Source organism: Scomber scombrus, chromosome 19, assembly GCF_963691925.1.
Source record: "Scomber scombrus chromosome 19, fScoSco1.1, whole genome shotgun sequence".
Classification (NCBI taxonomy): domain Eukaryota; kingdom Metazoa; phylum Chordata; class Actinopteri; order Scombriformes; family Scombridae; genus Scomber; species Scomber scombrus.
The window spans coordinates 14,532,532-14,544,903 of record NC_084988.1 but is presented as its reverse complement, the minus strand read 5'-3'; the positions used below and the strand labels follow the sequence as shown (position 1 = coordinate 14,544,903).

General features: G+C 41.0%; 2 protein-coding genes across 3 annotated transcripts in view; both read right to left on the bottom strand.

The window, feature by feature from the left end:
• evla (Enah/Vasp-like a) overlaps positions 1-3,388 on the bottom strand; it is a 33,684-nt gene extending 30,296 nt beyond the window's left edge. Inside the window, 1 exon segment of the mRNA XM_062440317.1 lies at positions 3,194-3,388. Coding sequence (XP_062296301.1) covers positions 3,194-3,216 — 23 coding nt within the window. The 5' untranslated portion in view covers positions 3,217-3,388.
• A 5,570-nt stretch (positions 3,389-8,958) lies between these two features.
• The window catches only part of eml1 (EMAP like 1), a 38,136-nt gene continuing 34,722 nt past the window's right edge, over positions 8,959-12,372 (bottom strand). For both annotated transcript variants that reach the window (XM_062440971.1, XM_062440970.1), the window contains 4 exons: positions 11,962-12,049; positions 11,324-11,419; positions 11,110-11,240; positions 8,959-11,009 (listed from right to left, as the gene is read on the bottom strand). In XM_062440971.1, coding sequence (XP_062296955.1) covers positions 10,884-11,009; positions 11,110-11,240; positions 11,324-11,419; positions 11,962-12,049 — 441 coding nt within the window. In that variant the 3' untranslated portion in view covers positions 8,959-10,883. The remainder of the gene's footprint in view (positions 11,010-11,109; positions 11,241-11,323; positions 11,420-11,961; positions 12,050-12,372) is intronic.

Sequence of the window (12,372 nt, the reverse complement as noted above, 5' to 3'; positions counted from 1 at the left end):
GTAACTAGCATGTGGTTAGCTTACTAGCTAAGATGGTGAACATGGCGAACATTATACCTCCCAAACATCAGTTAGCTCAAAGCACCAAAGTATAGCTGCTAGCATTGCTGTGGACTTAAAATGTCCTGGTAAGTACATACTGTGTCCTGGTCACAATTCTTTAAAAAACAATCAATATACAATATCATTATCAAACCCTAAAATATGTGTAACCTTAAAAATCCAGTGTAAATTGGGCTTTAATAAGTTAAACGATCAAATTGTGAATAACATCCCCGCCCCCCCCAACACACACACACACACACACACACACACACACACACACACACACACACACACACACACACACACACACACACACACACACACACACACACACACACACACAATCCCACTTTAACATACACACACAAATCCCGGGACTGATAGTACTCCAGCGTCAATATGACAGAATATTACTGTGAACTTTGACCTCTCTGATTCGCTGGCCTCCACTCTAATGGCTGACCTCATATGCCATGCTGACATAAAAACTACACAAACGACACAACATCGCCAAGGGGTCTGGGACTGGGCGCTCCGCAGCAGAAAATGCCACTCGTGATTGGTTAAACAAGCGCCATACTCGACAGTGATTGGTTGAAGAGGACGGACAGTCAACAGTGATTTCTTTTTCGGGTCTCAAATAACGCCTGTGCCAAGCTTGTGGCTTTGATTGTTCAGCTGGACTGTAGGAGATTTCTGTGGCAGGCCGGGCAAATGTTAACGAGCTCGATCTGTGACAGACGAGGCTCTTCCTGGCCCTGAGATGGGGACACTGCCTGTTCACTAACATTTATAAAATGATAACAGGCAAGGGTAAGTGATTACAATGAGCATTAAACATGTGATGGTAACATGGGAATGTGATGTAATGTGCCGCCCTGGGACAGGGAAAAAACCTGGGATGATACTTTTAAAATATGTGTGACAGAAAAATACTATACATCCTATGTTAGATGCCAAATCATTGAATAATATTCAAAGTGCCTCACACACTTTGTATTACCCAGATTACAAGATGTTTAAAATGTTCTCAATTTTTTGTCTTTCTCCAATGTTTCCTTTTTTCTTTATTCTTGTGAACTCCAAAGATACCAACATATCATGCCAGAAATGTGCCTCACTAATTAAATCAAAGTCAGTGCACATAGATTTTATTCTAATAATTATTATCTAATAATTTACTTAAAGAATGTATGCACAGCGAGGTCCTGACCAGAAAAAGAGGAGATAAAGTCTAAGATGTATTTCCTTATTCCTTACAGTATATTGATATAGAGTTAGAGCTGCAACTACTGATTATCATCATACTTTATCGATTAATCTGCTAATTTTTTTCTTGATTAGTCGATTAATTCTTTTGTCTATAAAATGTCAGGAAAAGAGAAAAATGCCTTTTTCGAGCCTACAGTCACATCTTCAAACGTATGTTTTTTACTTGATCAACAGTCCAAAATCCAAAGATATTCAGTTTACTATCATGTGTGACATAGAAAATCTTCAAATCCTCACATTTAAGAAGTAAATATTTGCCATATTCTATTGATTGACTAATCGATTCCTTGACTAATTGTTGTGCCTCTATATACAGTATGTAAATGTCTCAAATGAGCTTTAAGGATTCTTTAACAAATGGATTGGAAACCATTGAGTTAATGAAAGGAGATCATTTGTTGATCACATATCTACAACAAGGAGCAATAAACAGAGTGAAATCAACATATTGACCCCAATAATGACATCACTTATTTATTACATACTGATGCCAATTGGCCCTCAGGCTAATTGTCACAGACACACACAATATGGATAGCAACCCCCACTTCACTACCACCCCTCCCCCACCTCCTCTTCTCCTCCTCCTCACTCCAGCTTCCTCAGTCCTCATCTTGTCACTAATCCTGATCCTTAAAGGTGAATGCCGCTTCCGTTTGGAGAAACGCACTTCACAGGTTACGTAGACCTACAGTAGGCCAGATGACTCAAGTTTAGAAATGAACTGAGTCGACTGTGTCAATATTTGACAAAACTCTGTGATTTTACATTCAGTGTAGAAGAATATAATCATGTATGTAGTGTCATTTATGGGAACATGTACAGCTACTGGATGTCAGGAGGATTACAGGGAGGAAGAAGAGGACATGAAGAAACTTTTCTTGACTCATTGATTTTCTTGACTCATTGATAAATTGTTTTGTCTAGAAAATGTCAGAAAATTGGGAAAAGTACCTGATATGACATCTTCAAATGTCTTGTTTTGTTTGATCAAAAGTCAAAAATTCAGTTTACTATCATGTATGACACAGAAAAGCTAAAAACTGCTGCAGCTCTAAATTATACTACAATATGTTTGGGGTTTTCTTTTGTAATATTTTACAATATGCTGATCTACACGACTCTGTCAATAAGAGCAGTCCCTCATAAATAATAACATACTGTGAGAGAGAGGATTTCACTTCGGTGTACTTTATACTTCACAGTAGATTACGAGAGTTCATGCGGTCAAGACTAAAACCTCTCATATTATCTCTTCTGCCCCACATCTGTATTTGAGCTTCAACAAATCACCACGCTCCGCTGTAATCTGCCGAGGACATATTATACAGGGACCCCTCTATCCCTCTATCATCTGGCTTTTGATAGTCCCACTCAGAGATTAGCACGCTTTATCCCTTTCTTCCTGTCTTTCTTTCTCACACAAACACATGCAACGAGTCAGATGGGATCAATCCTGTGAACGGCCGAGAGCAGCTGAGCGGACACACACTGACAGCCAGCGAGAAACTCATTCCTTCTTCCCAGGAAAAGACTGAACCAATGAAAGATTGCTGAGGGTAACCAATCAGGCGTCCCTGCTAACAGCTGGCTCGAGAGAAAACACAGACAGAGGGACTGGAAAGGAGGAGACAGACGGGAGAAAGTCAGCAACTCCTGGAGGAGATTTTCCTTCCTCTCCCATTCCCCCCCCCCCCCCCCCCCCCCTCGCTTTCTCTCAAACTAAAGCCAGTTGCATTATTCAACAGAATGTACAGCTCGAGAATGAAGGAGGCAGATACAGAAAAAGAGAAATACAGGTTTCCTTATGGGCAAACTATCCTACAACTGCTGTTTGAAAAAGAGGCAGAGGTGATGAGGAGTTGTGTTGCCTTACCCGAAATCGTCCAGGGAATACATGTCGCTGAAGAAGACAGTCCAATCCTTAAGCAAAGGATGAAAGGAGGTATAAATGGGGAGATTATGGAGGAGAGGGGGAAGCGTTAGCCTGAGACGAGAGAGCGGTGCACATGCTGTCCAACACTGCCGTAAAACTCAACCTTTCCCTTCTTCACATCCTAGAAAGGCTTGAAAATCCCCTACGCCAACAGAGCAGACACAAGACTGAGACACAGAGAGAGAGAGAGCAAGAGAGAGAGAAGGAGGGAATGAGTGAGCAAGAGAGAGAGAGATGAGGAGTGTTGCAACAGAGTAAGGGAATGCAAGATAGAGAGAAAGAGAGAGAGGGAGAGAGAGGGAGAGGGAGAGAGAGAGAGAACATGTGACCGGTACAGACCAGTCACCTCTCTCCGCTCTGAGGATTTGTCTTTCAACCTCCAAGGAATCCACTGGATGGAAATTACATGTTAGCCTATACAGCCAACAAGAGAGCGTATACACCCGCCTCTCTATAGCACACACAATTTAGACAGCTTTAAATAGATTCCCCGCTAACAGGATTTTTACGGTGAGAAATGCACGCGTGCAGCCGTAACCCCCAATCACAAGTTAACTACAGAGGAAGAAATAACAGCAACACACCAGTTCATTCATTCAACTCAGCTTTCATAAAGAACACAACAATTCGGCTCAGCGTCAAACGCACTGAACAGCATGAACAGCATGAACAGATGTAATGATTACGTTTTATGTTCTCGCAACAACGACTTCATTCATCAAGTGCAACATTTGTGGTTTCCTCACGGCTTTATCACTATTTGTTCTCAACGATGGTCCATCTGTCTGCAGCAAACTTAGACTATTAAGCTTCTTTGCCACAACGAGCCACGGTAGGTGTGGGGTAACAAACAAAGAGCAATCTAGTCCACTAAAAGATTAAGAGGGCTTTGAGGGTTTAGAAAATAGTAAAGAAACATGCAGACGGACCCAGGGTCTAAAATTCAGCCATACGTGCCAGCTTCCCTCAATCTAAAACATTAGAGAAGTGAGCTGAACTACAGAACATATAAAATGGTGTTAAACTGGAGGATGCTGCATTCAAGAACCCTCGGAGTGAAAGGTCAGACAAAGAGAGAGAGAGAGAGAGAGAGAGAGAGAGAGAGAGAGAGAGAGAGAGAGAGAGAGAGAGAGAAAGAAAGAGTGCCTCTCTTTGCTGTAAATGCTTGGTGGGGTCATCTGACATGGCCTGGTTGACCACCATTAAGATAAAGGACACGTGATGCAGATTCATCATTAAATCATCACAAAGCCTGTATGGTGATGTATGGAAATGACCAGATTACAGTATAAAAGGTTATATGTTTAATGGCTTTGTGGTGTTTGCAGAGCATGGAGTGTATATACATTAGGGGAAAAAATGACAGGAGAATTAAGGCGTCGCTTTTACTTTGATGAGGAACCATTGCACTGCAAACAAAATAGAGATAATCTAAAATAATATGTAAATATAATGCAAACACTGTGGTGGATGTTTAACTGAATATATCAACAATTTGTCTTTAGCAGGCCTGAAACACGTACATTTAAAGTTTTACATATCCTATAAAATTGTATACAATGTCATATACGTCACAAATTAATTACTGATGACGTACCAGACAAAATGGTTTGATTCTTAACAAGAGTTAAGTGTCATGAACATAAACACTGCTACAAAGGAGTTATCTGTGGATGTCGATCAGTAGTATTCACCACAAAGCTACAACTAACATTTACCTTCATTGTCAGTTGATCTGCAGACTATTTTCTTGATTAATCAATTAATTGTTCGTTCTATAAAACATCATGTCAAAATGTCATAGAGCTCGAGGCTACGTCATCCAATGGCTTCTTTTGTCTGACCGACACACTAAAACCTGAAGATATTCCGTTTAATATCACATGATGAAAAAACACTGTCAAACTGAAACAATTGCTGCTTTGAAAAATGACTTAAAAGTTTAATCAGTCGTCAAAATAGCTGTTGATTATTTTTCTGTCAATCGGCTAATCAACTAATTGCTGCAGCTCTAGTGTCTGAATGTTATATTGGCATGTGTTTGGCATATGTTGGCATGGTTTTCTTTGTGTGATTATACGTCCTCCCTCTCATGAGTCTAAATAAACAGAACTAAAGTAAAATGAGAAACAGAACCACAAAATGTTTAAGCTGTCTGTTTGAAAAATGAACCAGCAGTTTTGGGCTACAGTTGATTTGCACCATTTGGAGCTAATGTTGTTTTGAAAAAAAGTATTAATTACCAGACTGTGACACATGAGAAATGTTGCTAAATTGGATCCAAACTGATAAAGGATGAGCCACATTTGTTTAGGACTGGATATCAAACCTGAACATTCATTTGGTATCAACAAAGATGGCATTGAGTTATTTGATGAGATACTTCCTGATTCAAATTACAATTTTGACAAATATTCTTGTACAGCTGCTTCTATTTACACATTGAACACTTAAGAACTTTGGCTTCATTTGTTAAATGAACAAAAGCTTTTGTAGAAACACATTGATTGAAAAGAGCTGTTCTGGTATTGGTACCCTGCTACAAAGTTACAGAGTTAAAAGTCTGTTTCCTTTCCCCTGGTCTCCCTGAAATCCAGGCTGAATTCACATATTATAGCTGTCAATGAGATGCAGGAGAGTGTTGTGTCGCTGGCTCACGTGGAGCTGTTCTCTGATCAGCTTGCAGCAGCCTGCAGTAAGATGCATAACTCAGCGTTTTACCTTCCACTGGCTGCACTCGCTCAGTCTACCTTCGCTATGATGAGTCACCACAACAAGCGCTTCAGAAATCATCCTGCGTTAATAGTACAGGATGGACGCCTCGCTTTTTGCCCTCCAAACCCACTCTCTCTCTCTATCTCTCTCTCATACTAGCAGACACATAAATATGCAAACACACAAAGACACACATACGTGCATCCAAAAGCAACCAAATGACAGCAGCCCCCCTGACAAGGAGAACAGAGAATTACCATTGCATAATGAAACCGCTAACGTTATTAGACCAAAAATAACTTATATGGTGATGCACATACATAAATGCACACGCACGCTTACATAATTGCTACAAAGGAATCAGTGATGCTGAACAAAAGATCTTGTTGACTTAATTCTTCTTCTTTTTTTCTTTCTACAGAAAGTTGTTGCTTTGTGGAGATTTAAGACTTCCCTTCTGGGCTTGAGTCAAAGAGCAGATCTCCCTCTGGCAAAAACAGACACACAGGACAGGACACAAGCAACACAGCTTTACAGAAAAGGCCTGTTCATCCAACTGGATTGGAAGATATGAATCTTACATGTTTACTGTCTGAAAGCAAAATAGTTCAGCTACTAGCTCTAAGTTGTGTGAGGTTACAGGAAACAGGAGTAGATCAGGACATGTAATAAAAAAAAAAACGGGAACAGTGGCATACACTCAAGATATCCAGATGTGAGAGCACCTATGGCTTTCTCATCTTCTTATTCCCTTTCTCTCCGTGTCTCCTTTTCCTAAATACACACTGAGACAGTATGAAAACACACACACACACACACACACACACACACACACACACACACACACACACACACACACATACACACACACACACACACACACACACACACACACACACACAGACACCAGTAGCTAGAGTAAAAACAGGGAGAGTGCACTGTATGTGAGGAGAGCTGTCAGAGTAAATCTGAAGCCATAAAACAGAATGGTGCAAGCTGCAGCTACAGAGACATGGAGGAGTCAAACTACAGGCAGGGGGGGAAATAAAAATAAAAGGCCTGTTTCATAAATAGAAAAAGAATACAGAGACTCTGGAAGCTGCTGGAGAAGATGTGGGGCCCGGTGCATTCTGCATACCAACATAACCAGGGAATGGCTCAAAATATCCCCCATAGGCTCAGATTTAGACTGTGGACTTAGGATTTTCCATAGGCTGAACAGTGCATATGAGGATCCGTTATGGCTTATGTAGGTGTGTGTGTGTGAGGAGGGGTGGGGTTTGGGGGGGGGGGGGGGGGGGTCTTATAACCTGCCTGGCAACCACCAGAATAAACACTCCTCCTCCTCCACTGGTTATATGCGCCCTCACTTATCCTGTCCACCCCCTGCAGACACTCACAGTGGCCGGTGCATCTTTCACCTCCAGCGTTTTATTTCACCTGATGCACCATATGTGCAGAAATACGTGATGCTGTCGTTTCCATGACAACGTTAGCCTGGCTTTAATCCTGCATTCAGCACAATGGGCGGGTCCGGCGATGACAATAGATGAGCAAATGAAGGGAAAACAACACAATTGATGTAGATATTTCGCCTGTGTATTATGACTGTGAAGCGAATTGTAAAGGACGCCTGTATGGAGCTGAGGCCCGGTGGGTGGGCCCCTGGATGCTCAAAATACTGTCCCTACATATGGAAAAATTAGTCAAAAGATGTAAAAGATGCTGCAGTTATTTAATACATGATTAGCTGCTGTTTACTCGTATGAGATTAAAGTATAAATGAAGATGCAGACTGGAGGCAGAGGGCTGTGTGCTAGCCGCCACTTACCTCATTTTCTCGTCTTTTATTCAACCGGAGATGATGGTACTGATGAGGCTGATCGGTATTAACACCAGTCCGCTTTTTAAAGTCTGAATGGACAGTGTGGGAGGCAGGAATCAGCCTGCCGTTCTCCACCTTGTGTCGCCTGTGTGCGTCTCTGGGAATAATACAAGCTGATGATGAGTCGTTGTTGCAGAAACGCTAAGCGCGAGCCTTTTCTCCCATCCGCTTTGTGCTCCGTTGTCTCTGCTCTCCGCACGCGCCGCTGCGTATCCTTAAGTCCATGATCAGGCGGGGCTCGCGCTCGGTAGAAGACGGTGAACGGTGGTTGTCTGCCGCCGTCTCCTTCATGTCATATTTTCTTCCCATTCGGAGTGTTGTGGTGAGGTGGAGAGATTTTTTGGGGGAAATGCTAATAACGGCGAGCGGAGGAAGAAGGGGGGGAGCTGACCGGCTCAATGCTGCCCACCTGTGGCGAAGACGCGCATATGCAGGTGATGATCCCCCCCGCGTCCCCACCCCCCCTCCACCGACTAAAGGACTGGTTCACAAATTTTCAAATGTCATACAACAGCTGTCAGGTGTCCATATGTACACACTTTTAGTTTTCCTTTTGAGCTGTGGTGGAAGTAAGCCTATAAAGTAAATTAAGGGACTTTGGGACTAAAAAGACTGTAACGTTGAAAGATATCTACTTGATTTGACTCATTTGGACAGCTGAAGCTTCATATTAGCTTCAGATAAACTTTCAAATACAATTTTGCACAGAAGAAAGACTGGATTTTGTCCTCCATTACTTACTCACTTATTGTTATAAAGGGATCTGCTAGTGGTCAGTATGAACAGAAGGAATGATAACAGCAAGAAAAACGTGTCAATGGTCATTTGGACACCTGTTATAATTGAGAACCTGTCCTTTAACAGCATCCTTGTATAATGTTATGATTGGTTATAACTTTTACTACAATATGATTATTGTCCTAAATGAATATAACCCTTGCAGTAATATAAAAGTGCATTATGCTTAAACATAACACTAAGGATTTAATCATTTTTCCTCATCGATTAGAAACATGCAAAATAAAAAATAAAATAATAGAGGGAAAAAGGGTGAAAATATGACACAGCATCATAGAAATTTCATGTTGCATTTACTTCCAGACAAGTGTTTAATGTTCAATGGTATTCTGCAGCCAAGTGTTAAGTGGTAAGACAAATCATTTTACATTCACTCTATAGAGTGGTGACTTCATATCACTGCTGTTAGAAGATTTCACTGGTGTCTCTGAGAACAACACAGACAACCTTCAGGATCTTAAAAAAATACAACACGCCTTCAATGCAGTGGCAGTCATGGTCATACTAAAACCTGCTTTAACCCAGTCAAAGAAATCTTTCTCTATTCATGCATGTGTGTTATCTCGGCTTGCCGTGAACCGTAAAATGAGGAATGTGACATGCTATGTGCCGTACAGCAGATGTGACTGGATGGTACACAGCTTGGAAGGCAGAAAGCAGACATCATTGGTTTATGAAAAGCTCCAGTAAAGTAAGTGCTAAACGGTGATTTGCTTGCTTTTGTGTGAATAGAACTGCTGTATGTTCATCAGGCTGAAGCAGTGTATTATAGGAAAAAAACCAACACCTCAAGAAGTTCAGTTAAATATCTTGCCAGTGACTGATAATGCTCATCTGAGTAGCACATCAGACGTAAACAGTTACAGTGTTACGGTCTCATCCTTCCCCTTCCTAAACTGATTTGGGTGCAATAAACTGTGGTCAGATACAGATTTAAAAATGGTTCACATCGTTGAAACAAAAAAAAAAACTTTGATACATGCTTGATTTTTGAGAAAAGCAAGATAAAATGGTTTCGAAAACTGTATAATCACCCATATTGTTTCATATCTGTTTCAAGCATCTCAGTATATTTACACAGGAGGAATTAAACTGGGATTTACTATAGAGAAAAAAAAACTCAAAAGGAACTGAAATCGGTGGTAAAGGATTTGACTCATGATCAATAAATAATACAAAATGTGTCCTTTTTTTTAGACCTGGAATCACAAACACTTAGAACATGTTGAGATAAAGTGGTGGAAAACTGTTCATATCCTATTGAAGAAGGTAATTTATCATTGCCCTACATAATTTCCCAAAAATATCATAGCTTCTTATGGCGGTTAACATCACATCTGACAGGAATAAACAATGCAGTACCTGTGTGTGTCCTGGGGACTAATACTATTCTCCATAATGTATTAATATTCTCCAAATTCAGCATCTCTCTTGACTTTATAGTAGTTTTCTTACACACTTCTTCAGTGTACATCAATCAATAATGGTGGAAAAACTGTTGAATTAACCGTGTTTTAGAGAGATGTGTTTAGGGCAGCCAGAGGCGTCTTGTGATATGTCAATGATAACAACAGGGAAGAATCCTGCTTCACTAATGCTTTCCTGAGTTGTTAAATACAATATAAAAGAAAGTTTAACAATTAGAAAATCACTATGTTCGTTCTTTCCATACACAGTTTTGTTCCAATGCTGTTGGATCTCCAGCTTGATGATATTCATTCTGGAACGGCTGGACAGGCAGCGAAAGAAACAGAAAACCCTCTTCAGTCCATTATCTGTGGCAGGAGTGTGCACAATACAAGAGCAGTGAAAGCCAAACTGGACAAATGCAGCCTTTGCTTCTGTTTTGTTGGATGTGATCCGTTCGATTTGTTTTGTCTCATGTCATTGGTGATTAGGCTACAGTACGCATGTGTGAGAGAGAGAAAGAATAAGAGATTGTTTTACATGTAGTGTGGGTGAAAAAAAGAGAAGTATTCAGGATTTTTTTTTTTTTCAAGCAATCGCACATTACACCTCCAACAGTTCATGTCATTCGGGATCTAAAAGCACATCAGGAAGGAAACCCGCGGACACGAGTTTGTCTTCTGTCAATTCACTTTTGTTCAGTTCAATCAGATCCACTTTTTTTAAGTGTCTGAGTTTGGTTCAGTTCAGTTTAGTGCAGTTCAGTTCAGCTGGGCGTCGAGGTGCCAGCAGCAGTAAGACGTCGTCAGTTTCTGTTCCACTCGCTCAGACTATCCTCCACTGCATCACGCTCATGTCCTTCCCACCTGTTGACACCAAGTAGCTGTCGTTGTAAAGGAAGTTCACATTGGTCACGTGACTGCTGTGGCCACCGTAATAATGGCTGGGAGCCTGAAAAGGAAAAAACAAATAATAATTAACATCCTTTTGCATTTCCATAAACTCTTGAATCAGTGAGATTAATCTCTTTTCTCAGTGCACAGTAACTTACCCTGAACTGTGAACAAGGGTATGCAAAGAGGTGGACCTTCCCAAAGTCATCTCCAGTGACCATGAGACTTTTATCATTAGACCTGCAGACAGCGTTGATGTCGGTGCCGTCTGAGCCGTCGGGCCACAAGCCTGAAGAGGAGCAGAGGGAGGTGGTGACTTCAAATGGACACAAACATACACAAAGAAAGAAAAGAGGGAGAGAACGCACTTACCAAAGACCTGGAAGCCCAGAGTGCAGGTGTGGGTGGCCCACTCGATATCTCTGGTGGTCTCCACACTGACCACCTGCTTACACACTGATGGGATCCCTGAGAACATAGACAGAAGCCCACACTGAGTCTTAGGGTACTTTAGTATCATGGAGGGTACTTTAAAGCAACACCACTGTACACAAATGTTAATATCATGCAAGTCCATAATACTCATGAGTTATGTTAGATCTGGCACACCTGCACCACAACACAATCAAATCATGTCAACTTCAAATAATAAGAAAAATGTGCAGTAATGGAGGGTTTCTTGTGGAGCAGAAAATTGGTCTGTTGTTAAAAAACAATCAAGAACGTATCAACATTTCAAATATGTTTATAGATTTTCAGTGATTCAGTGTTGACGAGTTTCGACTGGAACGTGTGACCGCTAAGAACTGTTATACGTGTAATTTTGAACATTCTGCACATGTTAAGATTCTAGTAAGGAGTGATATGCGCGGATCTTACTATACTGAAAAAAGTAGTATAATGAAATAAACGGGTACAGAAACTTTTACTGCCGTTGTCACATATTATCCTTCTTGAATTTTAATGATTAATTCTGCTGCAAAGGCTGTGTTACATGAGGATGTACTTACAGTACAGTATCTCATAGTCTCCTGAATTTGATACCAGGTATTGGGAGTCCACTGACCAGTCCAGGTGGGTGATGAAACTAGAGTGACCCTGAGGAGATAAATGAAGAGGATGGATTATTTCTATTGCAGACGCACAAGAATAAACTGCAGTGGAGTGGAGACAATATAGTTTTTCAAGCAGCTGACATCATATTGAATATAGCAACTCTTAGTCATGACTCATGATGTTTACATGGACACTGTATGACTCATCTCGTTGACATTCATCATTTTTACATCTTTGCTGTCAACACACAGTGAGGACAAAGTGTACAGAGAGGAGGCCCCAATATAGAGCTGAGTGGGGAACTATATATATAAAGCTGAAGCATGGAGGACCTAAAAATAAAGGAGTCATGGATGAAGGGGGAT